General features: G+C 48.7%; 1 protein-coding gene across 1 annotated transcript in view; it reads left to right on the top strand.

Moving 5' to 3' along the window:
• The first annotated feature begins 7,995 nt into the window (after positions 1-7,995).
• Positions 7,996-22,076, top strand: part of LOC129834900 (tropomodulin-3-like) — a 49,117-nt gene continuing 35,036 nt past the window's right edge. Inside the window, exons 1-2 of the mRNA XM_055900268.1 lie at positions 7,996-8,256; positions 10,615-10,771. Of these exons, the coding sequence (XP_055756243.1) occupies positions 8,131-8,256; positions 10,615-10,771 (283 nt within the window). The 5' untranslated portion in view covers positions 7,996-8,130. The remainder of the gene's footprint in view (positions 8,257-10,614; positions 10,772-22,076) is intronic.

Genomic DNA, 22,076 nt, shown 5'->3' on the forward strand with positions numbered 1-22,076 from the left:
ATGGTTTAGATGTTGATGGGTCTGTCTGTGTTGTGGATTTGTCTCTACTTAACAGTCAGGTGGTTTAGATGCTGTTGGGTCTGTGTTGTGGATTTGTCTCTACTTAACAGTCTGGTGGTTTAGATGCTGATGGGTCTGTCTGTGTTGTGGATTTGTCTCTACTTAACAGTCAGGTGGTTTAGATGCTGATGGGTCTGTCTGTGTTGTGGATTTGTCTCTACTTAACAGTCCGATGGTTTAGATGCTGATGGGTCTGTGTTGTGGATTTGTCTCTACTTAACAGTCAGGTGGTTTAGATGCTGATGGGTCTGTGTTGTGGATTTGTCTCTACTTAACAGTCAGGTGGTTTAGATGCTGATGGGTCTGTCTGTGTTGTGGATTTGTCTCTACTTAACAGTCAGGTGGTTTAGATGCTGATGGGTCTGTGTTGTGGATTTGTCTCTACTTAACAGTCAGGTGGTTTAGATGCTGATGGGTCTGTCTGTGTTGTGGATTTGTCTCTACTTAACAGTCTGGTGGTTTAGATGCTGATGGGTCTGTCTGTGTTGTGGATTTGTCTCTACTTAACAGTCTGGTGGTTTAGATGCTGATGGGTCTGTCTGTGTTGTGGATTTGTCTCTACTTATCAGTCTGGTGGTTTAGATGCTGATGGGTCTGTCTGTGTTGTGGATTTGTCTCTACTTATCAGTCTGGTGGTTTAGATGCTGATGGGTCTGTGTTGTGGATTTGTCTCTACTTAACAGTCTGGTGGTTTAGATGCTGATGGGTCTGTGTTGTGGATTTGTCTCTACTTATCAGTCTGGTGGTTTAGATGCTGATGGGTCTGTGTTGTGGATTTGTCTCTACTTAACAGTCAGGTGGTTTAGATGCTGATGGGGCTGTGTTGTGTTGTGGATTTGTCTCTACTTATCAGTCAGGTGGTTTAGATGCTGATGGGGCTGTGTTGTGTTGTGGATTTGTCTCTACTTATCAGTCAGGTGGTTTAGATGCTGATGGGTCTGTGTTGTGGATTTGTCTCTACTTATCAGTCTGGTGGTTTAGATGCTGATGAGTCTGTGTAGTGGATTTGTCTCTACTTAACAGTCTGGTGGTTTAGATGCTGATGGGTCTGTGTTGTAGATTTGTCTCTACTTACCAGTCAGGTGGTTTAGATGCTGATGGGTCTGTCTGTGTTGTGGATTTGTCTCTACTTAACAGTCTGGTGGTTTAGATGCTGATGGGTCTGTGTTGTGGATTTGTCTCTACTTAACAGTCAGGTGGTTTAGATGCTGATGGGTCTGTTTTGTGGATTTGTCTCTACTTAACAGTCAGGTGGTTTAGATGCTGATGGGTCTGTCTGTGTTGTGGATTTGTCTCTACTTAACAGTCCGGTGGTTTAGATGCTGATGGGTCTGTGTTGTGGATTTGTCTCTACTTAACAGTCAGGTGGTTTAGATGCTGATGGGTCTCTGTTGTGGATTTGTCTCTACTTAACAGTCAGGTGGTTTAGATGCTGATGGGTCTGTGTTGTGGATTTGTCTCTACTTAACAGTCTGGTGGTTTAGATGCTGATTGGTCTGTGTTGTGGATTTGTCTCTACTTAACAGTCTGGTGGTTTAGATGCTGATGGGTCTGTCTGTGTTGTGGATTTGTCTCTACTTAACAGTCAGGTGGTTTAGATGCTGATGGGTCTGTGTTGTGGATTTGTCTCTACTTAACAGTCTGGTGGTTTAGATGCTGATTGGTCTGTGTTGTGGATTTGTCTCTACTTAACAGTCTGGTGGTTTAGATGCTGATGGGTCTGTGTTGTGGATTTGTCTCTACTTAACAGTCAGGTGGTTTAGATGCTGATGGGTCTGTGTAGTGGATTTGTCTCTACTTAACAGTCTGGTGGTTTAGATGCTGATGGGTCTGTCTGTGTTGTGGATTTGTCTCTACTTAACAGTCCGGTGGTTTAGATGCTGATGGGTCTGTGTTGTGGATTTGTCTCTACTTAACAGTCAGGTGGTTTAGATGCTGATGGGTCTGTCTGTGTTGTGGATTTGTCTCTACTTAACAGTCTGGTGGTTTAGATGCTGATGGGTCTGTGTAGTGGATTTGTCTCTACTTAACAGTCTGGTGGTTTAGATGCTGATGGGTCTGTGTAGTGGATTTGTCTCTACTTAACAGTCAGGTGGTTTAGATGCTGATGGGTCTGTGTTGTGGATTTGTCTCTACTTAACAGTCAGGTGGTTTAGATGCTGATGGGTCTGTCTGTGTTGTGGATTTGTCTCTACTTAACAGTCCGATGGTTTAGATGCTGATGGGTCTGTCTGTGTTGTGGATTTGTCTCTACTTAACAGTCTGGTGGTTTAGATGCTGATGGGTCTGTGTTGTGGATTTGTCTCTACTTAACAGTCAGGTGGTTTAGATGCTGATGGGTCTGTCTGTGTTGTGGATTTGTCTCTACTTAACAGTCAGGTGGTTTAGATGCTGATGGGTCTGTGTTGTGGATTTGTCTCTACTTAACAGTCAGGTGGTTTAGATGCTGATGGGTCTGTCTGTGTTGTGGATTTGTCTCTACTTAACAGTCCGGTGGTTTAGATGCTGATGGGTCTGTGTTGTGGATTTGTCTCTACTTAACAGACTGGTGGTTTAGATGCTGATGGGTCTGTCTGTGTTGTGGATTTGTCTCTACTTAACAGTCCGATGGTTTAGATGTTGATGGGTCTGTGTTGTGGATTTGTCTCTACTTAACAGTCAGGTGGTTTAGATGCTGATGGGTCTGTGTAGTGGATTTGTCTCTACTTAACAGTCTGGTGGTTTAGATGCTGATGGGTCTGTCTGTGTTGTGGATTTGTCTCTACTTAACAGTCCGGTGGTTTAGATGCTGATGGGTCTGTGTTGTGGATTTGTCTCTACTTAACAGTCAGGTGGTTTAGATGCTGATGGGTCTGTCTGTGTTGTGGATTTGTCTCTACTTAACAGTCCGATGGTTTAGATGCTGATGGGTCTGTCTGTGTTGTGGATTTGTCTCTACTTAACAGTCTGGTGGTTTAGATGCTGATGGGTCTGTGTAGTGGATTTGTCTCTACTTAACAGTCTGGTGGTTTAGATGCTGATGGGTCTGTGTAGTGGATTTGTCTCTACTTAACAGTCAGGTGGTTTAGATGCTGATGGGTCTGTGTTGTGGATTTGTCTCTACTTAACAGTCAGGTGGTTTAGATGCTGATGGGTCTGTCTGTGTTGTGGATTTGTCTCTACTTAACAGTCCGATGGTTTAGATGCTGATGGGTCTGTCTGTGTTGTGGATTTGTCTCTACTTAACAGTCTGGTGGTTTAGATGCTGATGGGTCTGTCTGTGTTGTGGATTTGTCTCTACTTAACAGTCAGGTGGTTTAGATGCTGATGGGTCTGTGTTGTGGATTTGTCTCTACTTAACAGTCCGGTGGTTTAGATGCTGATGGGTCTGTGTTGTGGATTTGTCTCTACTTAACAGTCAGGTGGTTTAGATGCTGATGGGTCTGTCTGTGTTGTGGATTTGTCTCTACTTAACAGTCAGGTGGTTTAGATGCTGATGGGTCTGTGTTGTGGATTTGTCTCTACTTAACAGTCAGGTGGTTTAGATGCTGATGGGTCTGTCTGTGTTGTGGATTTGTCTCTACTTAACAGTCTGGTGGTTTAGATGCTGATGGGTCTGTCTGTGTTGTGGATTTGTCTCTACTTAACAGTCTGGTGGTTTAGATGCTGATGGGTCTGTCTGTGTTGTGGATTTGTCTCTACTTAACAGTCTGGTGGTTTAGATGCTGATGGGTCTGTGTTGTGGATTTGTCTCTACTTAACAGTCCGATGGTTTAGATGCTGATGGGTCTGTCTGTGTTGTGGATTTGTCTCTACTTAACAGTCTGGTGGTTTAGATGCTGATGGGTCTGTGTTGTGGATTTGTCTCTACTTAACAGTCTGGTGGTTTAGATGCTGATGGGTCTGTCTGTGTTGTGGATTTGTCTCTACTTAACAGTCTGGTGGTTTAGATGCTGATGGGGCTGTGTTGTGTTGTGGATTTGTCTCTACTTAACAGTCAGGTGGTTTAGATGCTGATGGGTCTGTCTGTGTTGTGGATGTGTCTGGACAATGTCAGAATGTTTTCTGTCAGAATGTTTTCTAGACGTTGAAAGCTGCTGGTCTGAAACTGAAACATATGTTATTATCCCACAGATAAACTGGCTGCAGGTAGTTTGCTTTTACCATCATGGATATTTAACTTCTGGCTTGAATTGTGATGAGGTTCAGGGCTTAGTTAGGCCTACGATAGATTTAAACACGGCCTATAACCTGTTAGAATAGGTGACATTGTCTGGAACTTATTCAGTCATGTTATTTCTGAGTAGGGGGTCCATACCTGGTCTGGTATTAACATCAGGATGTGGACTGGACCTCGGACGTGACCCGCTTTATCCCAGTCTTCAGAACCTGATTTGCATCATCAATAACCAGCGACGGATGCGATCAACATTACTATCATCATGAAAACTGACATGTCATCTGCTCTCATTCACTTTCCATCAGGGCAGAGTGAGCCTGTTATCCCCTGTTATAGAGCACCACAGTGGAGGTGTCAGAATACCCAGAAAACCTAACGGTTAAACAGGGAAATGTTTCCAATTGTTTTTCTACAATTCATTTAAAAGGTGACTTTTATCAATGTATTCGGCTGTATTTACTCTCCGATTCTAAAATGCTAATTAGCATTAAAGTAGACATCATGTAAAACTACAAATCCCAGCAAGCTCCTGTAGGTCATCTCTAGCTGACACCTTTATTAACAGGTATTGTGTCAATTTAAAACATGCACAAGACAGTTAACAGAATTGTCCATTTGAAAGAAATGTAGCCAATTTATTCATGAATACATTTAGATAGTTAATCCCAGGATTCTTACCTTTGCCTCGATTCGTCAGTCTGGTCCAGATCATCATGGTATTTGTAGTTCTTTATGATAGCCACATTAGCATCTAATTAGCATTTCGTTTTTGGGAGGTAAATACAGGCCAATATATTGATAAAAGTCACCTTGTCCTAGAGAGATTTACACGGTTATCAAAACATCACCCCAGGGGAAGCCCACATAAAACATCACCCCAGGGGAAGCCCACATAAAACATCACCCCAGGGGAAGCCCACACAAAACATCACCCCAGGGGAAGCCTACACAAAACATCACCCCAGGGGAAGCCTACACAAAACCTTAATGGAGGAGTGGACAGTAAACCTCTAATTGTAGAGAGAACAGACCAGAATAGAGAGGGAGAATGATGTGGGAGAGAGACCAGAACAGAGAGAACGATGTGGGAGAGAGAACAGACCAGAACCGAGAGGGAGAACGATGTGGGAGAGAGAACAGACCAGAACAGAGAGGGAGAACGATGTGGGAGAGAGAACAGACCAGAACAGAGAGGGAGAACGATGTGGGAGAGAGAACAGACCAGAACAGAGAGGGAGAACGATGTGGGAGAGAGAACAGACCAGAACAGAGAGGGAGAACGATGTGGGAGAGAGAACAGACCAGAACAGAGAGGGAGAACGATGTGGGAGAGAGAACAGACCAGAACAGAGAGGGAGAACGATGTGGGAGAGAGAACAGACCAGAACAGAGAGGGAGAACGATGTGGGAGAGAGAACAGACCAGAACAGAGAGGGAGAACGATGTGGGAGAGAGAACAGACCAGAACAGAGGGAGAGAACGATGTGGGAGAGAGAACAGACCAGAACAGAGAGAACGATGTGGGAGAGAGAACAGACCAGAACAGAGAGAACGATGTGGGAGAGAGAACAGACCAGAACAGAGAGAACGATGTGGGAGAGAGAACAGACCAGAACAGAGAGAACGATGTGGGAGAGAGAACAGACCAGAACAGAGAGAACGATGTGGGAGAGAGAACAGACCAGAACAGAGAGAACGATGTGGGAGAGAGAACTAACCAATGTTCCCTCTAAACCGCACAGCTCCACCAAGACTGCCGCGCATAAAATAAAATACCAGCCACCGCCCAGAGGTCGCAGAAGATTGAACTCCTCAACTTTAGTTTACACCAGTGTTTCCAACTCCGGTCGTCCTGTGCCTCCAGCAGCACACGCTGTTGTTGCCCCAGACAAACATACCTGATTCAACTAGTCAATGGCTTGATTATTAGTTTGATTTAACCTTTATTTAACTAGGCAAGTCAGTTAAGAACAAATTCTTATTTACAATGACGGCCTACCGGGGAACAGTGGGTTAACTGCCTTGTTCAGGGGAACAGTGGGCTAACTGCCTTGTTCAGGGGAACAGTGGGCTAACTGCCTTGTTCAGGGGAACAGTGGGTTAACTGCCTTGTTCAGGGGAACAGTGGGTTAACTGCCTTGTTCAGGGGAACAGTGGGCTAACTGCCTTGTTCAGGGGAACAGTGGGCTAACTGCCTTGTTCAGGGGAACAGTGGGCTAACTGCCTTGTTCAGGGGAACAGTGGGCTAACTGCCTTGTTCAGGGGAACAGTGGGCTAACTGCCTTGTTCAGGGGAACAGTGGGCTAACTGCCTTGTTCAGGGGAACAGTGGGCTAACTGCCTTGTTCAGGGGAACAGTGGGCTAACTGCCTTGTTCAGGGGAACAGTGGGCTAACTGCCTTGTTCAGGGGAACAGTGGGCTAACTGCCTTGTTCAGGGGAACAGTGGGCTAACTGCCTTGTTCAGGGGAACAGTGGGCTAACTGCCTTGTTCAGGGGCAGAACGACAGCTCTGGGATTTGATCTAGCAACCTTTCGGTTACTGGCCCAACACACCGATATTGGCCAGACAACACAAATCCCAGAAGTGCCTTATTGTTATTATAAACTGGTTATCAACATAATTAGAACAGTAAAAAGTGATTTGTTTGTCGTAGCCGTGTTATACGGTCTGATATACCACGGCTGTCAGCCAATCAGCATCCAGGGCTGGAACCACGGCTGTCAGCCAATCAGCATCCAGGGCTAGAACCACGGCTGTCAGCCAATCAGCATCCAGGGCTGGAACCACGGCTGTCAGCCAATCAGCATCCAGGGCTGGAACCACGGCTGTCAGCCAATCAGCATCCAGGGCTGGAACCACGGCTGTCAGCCAATCAGCATCCAGGGCTAGAACCACAGCTGTCAGCCAATCAGCATCCAGGGCTAGAACCACAGCTGTCAGCCAATCAGCATCCAGGGCTAGAACCACGGCTGTCAGCCAAGCAGCATCCAGGGCTAGAACCACGGCTGTCAGCCAATCAGCATCCAGGACTAGAACCACGGCTGTCAGCCAATCAGCATCCAGGGCTCAACCCACCCAGTTTGTGATGTTTAAGACGTTGTCTGACTGGCTTTAATACATGACCTACTTTGATCCCACTAACTCAAATGTTATCATCTTCTCTGTCTGTCTGCCTACCTCTCTGTCTGCCTGCCTACCTCTCTGTCTGTCTGCCTGCCTACCTCTCTGTCTGTCTGCCTGCCTGCCTACCTCTCTGTCTGCCTGCCTACCTCTCTGTCTGCCTGCCTACCTCTCTGTCTGTCTGCCTGCCTACCTCTCTGTGTGTCTGTCTGCCTGCCTACCTCTCTGTGTGTCTGTCTGCCTGCCTACCTCTCTGTCTGCCTGCCTACCTCTCTGTCTGTCTGCCTGCCTACCTCTCTGTCTGTCTGTCTGCCTGCCTACCTCTCTGTCTGTCTGTCTGCCTGCCTACCTCTCTGTCTGTCTGTCTGCCTGCCTACCTCTCTGTCTGTCTGTCTGCCTGCCTACCTCTCTGTCTGTCTGTCTGCCTGCCTACCTCTCTGTCTGCCTGCCTGCCTACCTCTCTGTCTGTCTGCCTGCCTACCTCTCTGTCTGTCTGCCTTCCTACCTCTCTCTATGTCTGCCTCTCTGTCTGCCTGCCTCTCTGTCCGTCTGTCCGTCTGTCCGTCTGTCCGTCTGTCCGTCTGTCCGTCTGTCCGTCTGTCTGTCTGTCTGTCCGTCTGTCCGTCTGTCTGTCTGTCTGTCTGTCTGTCTGCCTGCCTCTCTGTCTCCATCCCTCTGTCTCCATCCCTCTGTCTCTCTAGCAGGTTACCTGTCCTTAGGTGTGACACTTGGACCCAGAGGGACACAGACAGACACCCCGGTCTGCAGTTGGTGTAGCAGAGAGAGAACATGGCTTTGTCGTTTAAGAAAGACCTGGAGAAGTACAAGGAGATTGACGAGGATGAGATCCTTAACAACCTGTCAGAGCAGGAACTCAAACAACTGGAGACTGCTCTGGAGGAGATGGACCCAGAGGTATGGAGGGGGGGGGGTCTCACTGCTCTGGAGGAGATGGACCCAGAGGTATGGAGGGGGGGGGGGGGGGGGGTCTCACTGCTCTGGAGGAGATGGACCCAGAGGTGAGGGGGGGGGGGGGGGGTCTCACTGCTCTGGAGGAGATGGACCCAGAGGTATGGAGGGGGGGGGTCTCAGTCTGTTTCTGTGTATTCCTTGTGTTTTCTCCTTGTTCGCCAGACAGACATCTCATTCTTATCAACTTTTAACCTCCCAACTCCCAATCCTCAACTCTCAATGTTGGGAAATGTAAGGGAGAAGGAAAGAGAATGTGTGTGTTGATTCTGCATGCAGTCTGCAAAGCCTTTCTATGTAGATTAGCACGCAGAGTTAGAGGAGGAGGAGGCGCGGCAGAGTAGAGGAGGAGGAGGAGGCGCGGCAGAGTAGAGGAGGAGGCGCGGCAGAGTAGAGGAGGAGGAGGAGGAGGCGCGGCAGAGTAGAGGAGGAGGAGGAGGAGGCGCGGCAGAGTGGAGGAGGAGGCGCGGCAGAGTTATAGGAGGAGGAGGCGCGGCAGAGAGAGGAGGAGGAGGCGCGGCAGAGTAGAGGAGGAGGAGGAGACGCGGCAGAGTAGATGAGGAGGAGGAGGAGACGCGGCAGAGTAGAGGAGGAGGAGGAGGAGGCGCGGTAGCGCCGAGGAGGAGGAGGAGGGAGACGCGGCAGAGTAGAGGAGGAGGGACCGGAGGAGGAGACGCGGCAGAGTAGAGGAGGAGGAGGAGGAGGCGCGCGGTAGAGGAGGAGGAGGCGCGGCAGAGTAGAGGACCGGCAGGAGGGAGGAGGCGCGGCAGAGTAGAGGAGGAGGCGCGGCAGAGTAGAGGAGGAGGCGCGGCAGAGTAGAGGAGGAGGCGCGGCAGAGTAGAGGAGGAGGCGCGGCAGAGTAGAGGAGGAGGCGCGGCAGAGTAGAGTAGAGGAGGAGGAGGCGCGGCAGAGTAGAGTAGAGGAGGAGGCGCGGCAGTGTAGAGGAGGAGCAGAGTAGTGATACCCCTCCAGGTCTGAGAGGTTTATGTTCCTTTTCAAGGGCCAGAGTGAGATTAAACAGCCCTTTATATGTGATATTACACAATACACACCAACAGAAGTATTGGGAAAACGGCCCTTTATATGTGATATTACACAATACACACCAACAGAAGTATTGGGAAAACGGCCCTTTATATGTGATATTACACAATACACACCAACAGAAGTATTGGGAAAACGGCCCTTTATATGTGATATTACACAATACACACCAACAGAAGTATTGGGAAAACGGCCCTTTATATGTGATATTACACAATACACACCAACAGAAGTATTGGGAAAATGGCCCTTTATATGTGATATTACACAATACACACCAACAGAAGTATTGGGAAAACGGCCCTTTATATGTGATATTACACAATACACACCAACAGAAGTATTGGGAAAACGGCCCTTTATATGTGATATTACACAATACACACCAACAGAAGTATTGGGAAAACGGCCCTTTATATGTGATATTACACAATACACACCAACAGAAGTATTGGGAAAACGGCCCTTTATATGTGATATTACACAATACACCCCAACAGAAGTATTGGGAAAACGGCCCTTTATATGTGATAATACACACCAACAGAAGTATTGGGAAAACGTCCCTTTATATGTGATATTACACAATACACACCAACAGAAGTATTGGGAAAACGGCCCTTTAAATGTGATATTACACAATACACACCAACAGAAGTATTGGGAAAACGTCCCTTTATAAGTGATATTACACAATACACACCAACAGAAGTATTGGGAAAACGTCCCTTTATAAGTGATATTACACAATACACACCAACAGAGTATTGGGAAAACGGCCCTTTATATGTGATATTACACAATACACACCAACAGAAGTATTGGGAAAACGGCCCTTTATAAGTGATATTACACAATACACACCAACAGAAGTATTGGGAAAACGGGCCTTTATATGTGATAATACACACCAACAGAAGTATTGGGAAAACGGCCCTTTATATCTGATATTACACAATACACCCCAACAGAAGTATTGGGAAAATGGCCCTTTATAAGTGATATGACACAATACACCCCAACAGAAGTATTGGGAATAGGACAATGTGTTACATCTCAAGTAGAGAGCATCATAAACATTCTTCTGGTCTTTCACTTATACACAGCATGAAGGAGATCCACTAACTAGGCCACCATAGAAACTCCACCCAACACAGCACCGAATGCAGCCCTGATGTTTTTAAACATGGCACATGAATTCACCAATCAGTCAATAAACCCATGTATCCACCCCTCCGTGTCTCCCCCCCCCCCCCCCAGAATGCATTGCTGCCAGCGTCGATGCGTCAGAAGGACCACACAGTGAAAGCAGCCACCGGCCCCTACAGCAGAGAGAAGCTACTCAGTTTTCTGGAGAAGGAGGCCCTGGAGTACAAAGACAGAGATGATGTTGTGTCTTTCTCTGGAGAGAGGAAAGGTAGGAGGCCCTGGAGTACAAAGACAGAGATGATGTAGTGTCTTTCTCTGGAGAAAGGAAAGGTAGGATGCCCTGGAGTACAAAGACAGAGATGATGTTGTGTCTTTCTCTGGAGAAAGGAAAGGTAGGAGGCCCTGGAGTACAAAGACAGAGGTGATGTAGTGTCTTTCTCTGGAGAAAGGAAAGGTAGGAGGCCCTGGAGTACAAAGACAGAGATGATGTTGTGTCTTTCTCTGGAGAGAGGAAAGGTAGGAGGCCCTGGAGTATAAAGACAGAGATGATGTAGTGTCTTTCTCTGGAGAGAGGAAAGGTAGGAGGCCCTGGAGTACAAAGACAGAGATGATGTTGTGTCTTTCTCTGGAGAGAGGAAAGGTAGGAGGCCCTGGAGTATAAAGACAGAGATGATGTAGTGTCTTTCTCTGGAGAAAGGAAAGGTAGGAGGCCCTGGAGTACAAAGACAGAGATGATGTAGTGTCTTTCTCTGGAGAAAGGAAAGGTAGGAGGCCCTGGAGTACAAAGACAGAGATGATGTAGTGTCTTTCTCTGGAGAGAGGAAAGGTAGGAGGCCCTGGAGTACAAAGACAGAGATGATGTTGTGTCTTTCTCTGGAGAGAGGAAAGGTAGGAGGCCCTGGAGTATAAAGACAGAGATGATGTAGTGTCTTTCTCTGGAGAGAGGAAAGGTCGGAGGCCCTGGAGTACAAAGACAGAGATGATGTAGTGTCTTTCTCTGGAGAAAGGAAAGGTAGGAGGCCCTGGAGTACAAAGACAGAGATGATGTTGTGTCTTTCTCTGGAGAGAGGAAAGGTAGGGGGAACCTGGTGTATGTTCAGACCTTGTGCAGTGTTTCCCCTACGATGTTTCTCAGGAGCTGTGGCAAAAGTAGCCGGGGGGAGGGGGGGGGTCTGGGGGCATGCTACCCTGGAGGGGGGTCAGGAGAATGACTGAGAAATGATATTCTACTCCCAAATGCATGACGTTATCTGAAATATAACTGATTTGGCCCACTGCACTGAGACATGATGAGGAGCAAGCGGTGGCTGTGGGCTTCTGTCTCTCATTCGCTCTGTTTGCTACAAATATACATTGTAACGTATCACTCGGATCTAACTTCTTGAAGCTAGGGGGCAGAATTTTTATGTTTGGAAAAATAACGTTCCCAATGTAAGCTGCCTATTTCTCAGGTCCAGATACTAGAATATGCATATAATTGACAGAGTAGGATAGAAAACACTCTAAAGTTTCTAAAACTGTCAAAATATTGTCTGTGAGTATAACAGAACTGATTTTGCAGGCGAAAACCTGAGGAAATCCAAACCGGAAGTGACTCTTATTTTGAAAAATCACTGTTCCATTGCCTGCCTTTCGTCCATTTGAATGGATATCAACCAGATTCCTTTTCCAATGGCTTCCTCAGGGTGTGAACAGTCTTTAGACATAGTTTCAAGCTTTTATTCTGAAAAATTAGCGAGATTTATCAAAACGTGTCAGTGGATAGACGGAGGTCCTTACATTAGTTCATGCGCTCGACACTGGTTGCTCGACATTTTCTTTCTCTCCAGTATTGAATAGTTTACAATCCGGTTGAAATATTATCGATTATTGATGTTAAAAACAACCTGAGGATTGATTATTAAAAATGTTTGACATGTTTCTACGAACTTTACGGATACTTTTTGGAATTTTCGTCAAGCCTTGATGACGTGCCTAAGGCTGTGGAATACTGAACATAATGCGCCAAACAAATGGAGTTTTGTGGGTGACTAGAGATGTTGTGGGTGACTAGAGATGGTGTGGGTGACTAGAGATGGTGTGGGTGACTAGAGATGGTGTGGGTGACTAGAGATGGTGTGGGTGACTAGAGATGGTGTGGGTGACTAGAGATGTTGTGGGTGACTAGAGATGGTGTGGGTGACTAGAGATGTTGTGGGTGACTAGAGATGTTGTGGGTGACTAGAGATGTTGTGGGTGACTAGAGATGGTGTGGGTGACTAGAGATGGTGTGGGTGACTAGAGATGGTGTGGGTGACTAGAGATGGTGTGGGTGACTAGAGATGGTGTGGGTGACTAGAGATGGTGTGGGTGACTAGAGATGTTGTGGGTGACTAGAGATGTTGTGGGTGACTAGAGATGTTGTGGGTGACTAGAGATGGTGTGGGTGACTAGAGATGGTGTGGGTGACTAGAGATGGTGTGGGTGACTAGAGATGTTGTGGGTGACTAGAGATGTTGTGGGTGACTAGAGATGGTGTGGGTGACTAGAGATGGTGTGGGTGACTAGAGATGGTGTGGGTGACTAGAGATGGTGTGGGTGACTAGAGATGGTGTGGGTGACTAGAGATGGTGTGGGTGACCAGAGATGGTGTGGGCAATGTTTAGATGTTGTGGGAAATGTTTATGGGCAATGTTTTTTAGATGGTGTGGGTAACCAATATATGTTGTGGGTAATGTTTTAGATGTTGTGGGTAATGTTTTAGATGTTGTGGGTAACCATAGATGTTGTGGGTAACCATAGATGTTGTGGGTGATGTTTAGATGTTGTGGGTAACCAATATATGTTGTGGGTAATGTTTTAGATGTTGTGGGTAATGTTTTAGATGTTGTGGGTAATGTTTAGATGTTGTGGGTAACCAATATATGTTGTGGGTAATGTTTTAGATGTTGTGGGTAATGTTTTAGATGTTGTGGGTAACCATAGATGTTGTGGGTAACCATAGATGTTGTGGGTGATGTTTAGATGTTGTGGGTAATGTTTAGATGGTGTGGGTAACCATAGATGTTGTGGGTAACCATAGATGTTGTGGGTAACCATAGATGTTGTGGGTAATGTTTAGATGTTGTGGGTAATGTTTGTGGTCTTGAAGGGAAGGCTCTGTGTCATACAGGTGTGTATTGTATTGCAGGCATGTTGACTTTCTAAGTGTCAGCCCCAGGTGTGTGTGTGTGTGTGTGTGAGATTGCTCTCAGCTGTAATCAGTCCACTGCTGTGTCTGCAGGTATTACTAATGCATGTCTACTCTGGTCTTACACAATACACAGCTGAGAGAGGACGAGGAGTGTGGGCTGGGAGAGGCAGAGAGAATAGTGAGGGAGAAAAAAGCAATATGGTGGTACAGTCCTTCTACATTACTGAGGGATTTCCTTGTGCTAGGACACACACACACTTCTGGGTAGGAATACACCTTTAATGTCCCCCAGTACCAGTATGTATATAGAGCAGGGTTGGTACCTCCAGTATATATATAGAGCAGGGTGAGGGTTGGTACCTCCAGTATGTATATAGAGCAGGGTTAGGGTTGTTACCTCCAGTATGTATATAGACCAGGGTTAGGGTTGGTCCCTCCAGTATGTATATAGAGCAGGTTTAGGGTTGGTACCTCCAGTATGTATATAGAGTAGGGTTGGTCCCTCCAGTATGTATATAGAGCAGGTTTAGGGTTGGTACCTCCAGTATGTATATAGAGTAGGGTTGGTACCTCCAGTATGTATATAGAGCAGGGTTAGGGTTGTTACCTCCAGTATGTATATAGACCAGGGTTAGGGTTGGTACCTCCAGTATGTATATAGAGCAGGGTTAGGGTTGGTACCTCCAGTATGTATATAGAGCAGGGTGAGGGTTGGTACCTCCAGTATGTATATAGAGCAGGGTGAGGGTTGGTACCTCCAGTATGTATATAGAGCTGGGTTAGGGTTGGTACCTCCAGTATGTATATAGAGCAGGGTGAGGGTTGTTACCTCCAGTATGTATATAGAGCAGGGTTAGGTTTGTTACCTCCAGTATGTATATAGAGCAGGGTGAGGGTTGGTACCTCCAGTATGTATATAGAGCAGGGTGAGGGTTGGTCCCTCCAGTATGTATATAGAGCAGGGTTAGGGTTGGTACCTCCAGTATGTATATAGAGCAGGGTTAGGGTTGGTACCTCCAGTATGTATATAGAGCTGGGTTAGGGTTGGTACCTCCAGTATGTATATAGAGCAGGGTGAGGGTTGGTACCTCCAGTATGTATATAGAGCAGGGTTGGTACCTCCAGTATGTATATAGAGCTGGGTTAGGGTTGGTACCTCCAGTATGTATATAGAGCAGGGTTAGGGTTGGTACCTCCAGTATGTATATAGAGCTGGGTTAGGGTTGGTACCTCCAGTATGTATATAGAGCTGGGTTAGGGTTGGTACCTCCAGTATGTATATAGAGCTGGGTTAGGGTTGGTACCTCCAGTATGTATATAGAGCAGGGTTGGTACCTCCAGTATATATATAGAGCAGGGTTAGGGTTGTTACCTCCAGTATGTATATAGAGCAGGGTGAGGGTTGGTACCTCCAGTATGTATATAGAGCAGGGTTAGGGTTGGTACCTCCAGTATGTATATAGAGCAGGGTTAGGGTTGTTACCTCCAGTGTGTATATAGAGCAGGGTTGGTACCTCCAGTATGTATATAGAGCAGGGTTAGGGTTGTTACCTCCAGTATGTATATAGAGCAGGGTGAGGGTTGGTACCTCCAGTATGTATATAGAGCAGGGTTAGGGTTGGTACCTCCAGTATGTATATAGAGCAGGGTTAGGGTTGTTACCTCCAGTGTGTATATAGAGCAGGGTTGGTACCTCCAGTATGTATATAGAGCAGGGTTAGGGTTGGTACCTCCAGTATGTATATAGAGCAGGGTTGGTACCTCCAGTATGTATATAGAGCAGGGTTGTTACCTCCAGTATGTATATAGAGCAGGGTTGTTACCTCCAGTATATATATAGAGCAGGGTTAGGGTTGGTACCTCCAGTATGTATATAGAGCAGGGTTAGGGTTGGTACCTCCAGTATGTATATAGAGCAGGGTTAGGGTTGGTACCTCCAGTATGTATATAGAGTAGGGTTGGTACCTCCAGTATGTATATAGAGCAGGGTTAGGGTTGGTACCTCCAGTATGTATATAGAGCAGGGTGAGGGTTGGTACCTCCAGTATGTATATAGAGCAGGGTGAGGGTTGGTACCTCCAGTATGTATATAGAGCAGGGTGAGGGTTGTTACCTCCAGTATGTATATAGAGCAGGGTTAGGTTTGTTACCTCCAGTATGTATATAGAGCAGGGTGAGGGTTGGTACCTCCAGTATGTATATAGAGCAGGGTGAGGGTTGGTCCCTCCAGTATGTATATAGAGCAGGGTTAGGGTTGGTACCTCCAGTATGTATATAGAGCAGGGTTAGGGTTGGTACCTCCAGTATGTATATAGAGCTGGGTTAGGGTTGGTACCTCCAGTATGTATATAGAGCAGGGTGAGGGTTGGTACCTCCAGTATGTATATAGAGCAGGGTTGGTACCTCCAGTATGTATATAGAGCTGGGTTAGGGTTGGTACCTCCAGTATGTATATAGAGCAGGGTTAGGGTTGGTACCTCCAGTATGTATATAGAGCTGGGTTAGGGTTGGTACCTCCAGTATGTATATAGAGCTGGGTTAGGGTTGGTACCTCCAGTATGTATATAGAGCTGGGTTAGGGTTGGTACCTCCAGTATGTATATAGAGCAGGGTTGGTACCTCCAGTATATATATAGAGCAGGGTTAGGGTTGTTACCTCCAGTATGTATATAGAGCAGGGTGAGGGTTGGTACCTCCAGTATGTATATAGAGCAGGGTTAGGGTTGGTACCTCCAGTATGTATATAGAGCAGGGTTAGGGTTGTTACCTCCAGTGTGTATATAGAGCAGGGTTGGTACCTCCAGTATGTATATAGAGCAGGGTTGTTACCTCCAGTATGTATATAGAGCAGGGTTGTTACCTCCAGTATATATATAGAGCAGGGTTAGGGTTGGTACCTCCAGTATGTATATAGAGCAGGGTTAGGGTTGGTACCTCCAGTATGTATATAGAGCAGGGTTAGGGTTGGTACCTCCAGTATGTATATAGAGTAGGGTTGGTACCTCCAGTATGTATATAGAGCAGGGTTAGGGTTGGTACCTCCAGTATGTATATAGAGCAGGGTTAGGGTTGGTACCTCCAGTATGTATATAGAGTAGGGTTGGTACCTCCAGTATGTATATAGAGCAGGGTTAGGGTTGGTACCTCCAGTATGTATATAGAGCAGGGTTAGGGTTGGTACCTCCAGTATGTATATAGAGCAGGGTTAGGGTTGGTACCTCCAGTATGTATATAGAGCAGGGTTAGGGTTGGTACCTCCAGTATGTATATAGAGCAGGGTTAGGTTGGTACCTCCAGTATGTATATAGAGCAGGGTTAGGGTTGGTACCTCCAGTATGTATATAGAGCAGGGTTAGGGTTGGTACCTCCAGTATGTATATAGAGCAGGGTTAGGGTTGGTACCTCCAGTATGTATATAGAGCAGGGTTAGGTTGGTACCTCCAGTATGTATATAGAGCAGGTTTAGGGTTGGTACCTCCAGTATGTATATAGAGCAGGTTTAGGGTTGGTCCCTCCGGTAGAATTCCAGAACCATGACGTCATGGCTCCTGATCTCTGGAGAGGAAGTGTGTCAGGAATAACCTCACACACATTCCTCTTCCCTCACCCCACTGTGTGTGTGGTGACAGACCATAGCAACAACTCTTGTTATCAGCAGGGGCTGATTTAATGAGTCTAGTGGAATTTACATTCGATTAGACCGTAAAGTGATTTGTGTTTTACTTGTTGTATAAACACACCATGGTCACCAAACTCTGACTAAGTGGACTGGACAAGAGTTTCTGGAGAGATTGAGAGCTTTTCAGTGATGAGCACAATTGAATATTAGCAGCACAGATGTGCATCCCAGTAATGTTCAGCAGTGGGAAGGACACGTCACACCTGGAACACACAGCCTACATCTGCTGGTGAGCTGCAGGGGAGCAAGCGATGAGTGTGAAGACAGGCTCTGCCTCTGGTTATACACATCGCACAGGTGACTCTCTTGCTTCGCCGTAGCGAACCAGTCACCACCAGCCTCCTAGTTAGCTACCCTTTGCCTGGTGAAAGAGATACTTCAGGATTTCGTCAATGAGGCCCTTAGACTTCATCATTGAGCCAACGCTAGTTAGAGGTCGTTTTGCAAGCCAGTGCTAACTTCCTTCATACTGGACACAGAGGCATACAAATGGTATCAGTGATGTCATCTGACTCTGGGGGAAGTTGATATAGGGCCTCACTGCCAAAATCCCCAAGTATCCCTTTAAGAAACATAAGCTGCTTTACAAAATGAAAACAATAGCAGCAGTGAGTTTAATAGTAAAACAGTCTAGCTGTGATTGTCTCTCCCTTTAGTATAGAAAAGTAGTGCATTCGTAGTCTCACTCAACCCTCCCACTTTCCCCGCTGCGTTTCATAGCCAGGTTCTGTAGCCAAGTCTCCCACTTCCTCAGAGAAAACGGCTTGATTCTAGCCCTTACCGTTCAAAAGATATTTCCCATAACACCGCCACTACGTATTTTATTATTGTTGTGCCTCTCTCTTTCTCTCTCTAAAATGGCCCAATGTTTTCTTCATTTTGACAATAACTACAGTAAATCATTATTCAAAGGACAAAAATGTGACTTAAGTCTAGACTAAATCTAAAGTGTGCCAAAATGAACAGTGATCCACTCACTGACTCCCATTCTGTAACAGCCTGTAGAGAGGCTCCATTCTGTAACGGCCTGTAGAGAGGCTCCGTTCTGTAACGGCCTGTAGAGAGGCTCCGTTCTGTAACGGCCTGTAGAGAGGCTCCGTTCTGTAACGGCCTGTAGAGAGGCTCCGTTCTGTAACGGCCTGTAGAGAGGCTCCGTTCTGTAACGGCCCGTAGAGAGGCTCCGTTCTGTAACGGCCCGTAGAGAGGCTCCGTTCTGTAACGGCCCGTAGAGAGGCTCCGTTCTGTAACGGCCCGTAGAGAGGCTCCGTTCTGTAACGGCCCGTAGAGAGGCTCCGTTCTGTAACGGCCCGTAGAGAGGCTCCGTTCTGTAACGGCCCGTAGAGAGGCTCCGTTCTGTAACGGCCCGTAGAGAGGCTCCGTTCTGTAACGGCCCGTAGAGAGGCTCCGTTCTGTAACGGCCCGTGGAGAGGCTCCGTTCTGTAACGGCCCGTGGAGAGGTTCCGTTCTGCAACGGCCCGTGGAGAGGCTCCGTTCTGCAACGGCCCGTGGAGAGGCTCCGTTCTGCAACGGCCCGTGGAGAGGCTCCGTTCTGCAACGGCCCGTGGAGAGGCTCCGTTCTGCAACGGCCCGTGGAGAGGCTCCGTTCTGCAACGGCCCGTGGAGAGGCTCCGTTCTGCAACGGCCCGTGGAGAGGCTCCGTTCTGCAACGGCCCGTGGAGAGGCTCCGTTCTGCAACGGCCCGTGGAGAGGCTCCGTTCTGCAACGGCCCGTGGAGAGGCTCCGTTCTGCAACGGCCCGTGGAGAGGCTCCGTTCTGCAACGGCCCGTGGAGAGGCTCCGTTCTGCAACGGCCCGTGGAGAGGCTCCGTTCTGCAACGGCCCGTGGAGAGGCTCCGTTCTGCAACGGCCCGTGGAGAGGCTCCGTTCTGCAACGGCCCGTGGAGAGGCTCCGTTCTGCAACGGCCCGTGGAGAGGCTCCGTTCTGCAACGGCCCGTGGAGAGGCTCCGTTCTGCAACGGCCCGTGGAGAGGCTCCGTTCTGCAACGGCCCGTGGAGAGGCTCCGTTCTGCAACGGCCCGTGGAGAGGCTCCGTTCTGCAACGGCCCGTGGAGAGGCTCCGTTCTGCAACGGCCCGTGGAGAGGCTCCGTTCTGCAACGGCCCGTGGAGAGGCTCCGTTCTGCAACGGCCCGTGGAGAGGCTCCGTTCTGCAACGGCCCGTGGAGAGGCTCCGTTCTGCAACGGCCCGTGGAGAGGCTCCGTTCTGCAACGGCCCGTGGAGAGGCTCCGTTCTGTAACGGCCCGTGGAGAGGCTCCGTTCTGTAACGGCCCGTGGAGAGGCTCCGTTCTGTAACGGCCCGTGGAGAGGCTCCGTTCTGTAACGGCCCGTGGAGAGGCTCCGTTCTGTAACGGCCCGTGGAGAGGCTCCGTTCTGTAACGGCCCGTGGAGAGGCTCCGTTCTGTAACGGCCCGTGGAGAGGCTCCGTTCTGTAACGGCCCGTGGAGAGGCTCCGTTCTGTAACGGCCCGTGGAGAGGCTCCGTTCTGTAACGGCCCGTGGAGAGGCTCCGTTCTGTAACGGCCCGTGGAGAGGCTCCGTTCTGTAACGGCCCGTGGAGAGGCTCCGTTCTGTAACGGCCCGTGGAGAGGCTCCGTTCTGTAACGGCCCGTGGAGAGGCTCCGTTCTGTAACGGCCCGTGGAGAGGCTCCGTTCTGTAACGGCCCGTGGAGAGGCTCCGTTCTGTAACGGCCCGTGGAGAGGCTCCGTTCTGTAACGGCCCGTGGAGAGGCTCCGTTCTGTAACGGCCCGTGGAGAGGCTCCGTTCTGTAACGGCCCGTGGAGAGGCTCCGTTCTGTAACGGCCCGTGGAGAGGCTCCGTTCTGTAACGGCCCGTGGAGAGGCTCCGTTCTGTAACGGCCCGTGGAGAGGCTCCGTTCTGTAACGGCCCGTGGAGAGGCTCCGTTCTGTAACGGCCCGTGGAGAGGCTCCGTTCTGTAACGGCCCGTGGAGAGGCTCCGTTCTGTAACGGCCCGTGGAGAGGCTCCGTTCTGTAACGGCCCGTGGAGAGGCTCCGTTCTGTAACGGCCCGTGGAGAGGCTCCGTTCTGTAACGGCCCGTGGAGAGGCTCCGTTCTGTAACGGCCCGTGGAGAGGCTCCGTTCTGTAACGGCCCGTGGAGAGGCTCCGTTCTGTAACGGCCCGTGGAGAGGCTCCGTTCTGTAACGGCCCGTGGAGAGGCTCCGTTCTGTAACGGCCCGTGGAGAGGCTCCGTTCTGTAACGGCCCGTGGAGAGGCTCCGTTCTGTAACGGCCCGTGGAGAGGCTCCGTTCTGTAACGGCCCGTGGAGAGGCTCCGTTCTGTAACGGCCCGTGGAGAGGCTCCGTTCTGTAACGGCCCGTGGAGAGGCTCCGTTCTGTAACGGCCCGTGGAGAGGCTCCGTTCTGTAACGGCCCGTGGAGAGGCTCCGTTCTGTAACGGCCCGTGGAGAGGCTCCGTTCTGTAACGGCCCGTGGAGAGGCTCCGTTCTGTAACGGCCCGTGGAGAGGCTCCGTTCTGTAACGGCCCGTGGAGAGGCTCCGTTCTGTAACGGCCCGTGGAGAGGCTCCGTTCTGTAACGGCCCGTGGAGAGGCTCCGTTCTGTAACGGCCCGTGGAGAGGCTCCGTTCTGTAACGGCCCGTGGAGAGGCTCCGTTCTGTAACAGCTGGTGAGAAATTACAGGAAAGGGTTGAGAAACAGTGTAGAGGGTTTGAGATGTGGCTCTCTCTCTCTCTCTCTCTCTCTCTCTCTCTCTCTCTCTCTCTCTCTCTCTCTCTCTCTCTCTCTCTCTCTCTCTCTCTCTCTCTCTCTCTCTCTCTCTCTCTCTCTCTCTCTCTCTCTCTCTCTCTCTCTCTCGCTCTTTCTCTCTCTCTCTCTCTCTCTCTCTCTCTCGCTCTTTCTCTCTCTCTCTTGCTCTCTTTGTCTCTCTCTGTCTCTGTGTGTTTCTGTCTCACTCATTCTCTCTGGCTTGACTTCACTTCCTGAAAGCCAATAAACGGCTATTAGACGGACGTTCTGTGTCGGTCTCTGTGGACAACAGTTTCAGTTACCCCCATTATAGACAGACACAGAGAGAAGCACCCAGCTGTACCTAGAGTCTCTGTAGTACATACAACCTCACAGATATTTGACATGTAGGATATCACCTGTAGAGGAAGGAAAATGTAATGCAGAGACATTTCAACCACTGTGTGTTAACCAGAAGGCTGTAACTGTGGCTGTAAGTGCTGGGGATAGTAGGCTAACTGGTAGCTGACTCTCCTCCAGAGGGCCTGACACAGGAAGTGGGGTGTTGTGGGTAATGGCTGTATTTACTGTTTAGAGGCTTGTCAGGAAGTGCCAAGGTCCCCTCGAGACTGCCTTTTAGACTGGAGAGTAGGGAGGCACGGAGGGTGTTCTGTTGGAGGGGCGGAGGGTGTTCTGTTGGAGGGGCGGAGGGTGTTCTGTTGGAGGGGCGGAGGGTGTTCTGTTGGAGGGGCGGAGGGTGTTCTGTTGGAGGGGCGGAGGGTGTTCTGTTGGAGGGGCGGAGGGTGTTCTGTTGGAGGGGCGGAGGGGACTGAAGGACAATTAGATTGAAGTCTGAGTCATTTAGCAGACGCACTTATTCAGAGCCACTTCTAGTAGTGAGTGATACATTCCCATGAAGGAAACAGTCACTGTATCATTTTCCTGGTTTTAAAGTGGGGGGGTTGGGGGCAGAGGCACAGAGGCTGTTCTCCTTGAGGGAGT

Source organism: Salvelinus fontinalis, chromosome 35, assembly GCF_029448725.1.
Source record: "Salvelinus fontinalis isolate EN_2023a chromosome 35, ASM2944872v1, whole genome shotgun sequence".
Classification (NCBI taxonomy): domain Eukaryota; kingdom Metazoa; phylum Chordata; class Actinopteri; order Salmoniformes; family Salmonidae; genus Salvelinus; species Salvelinus fontinalis.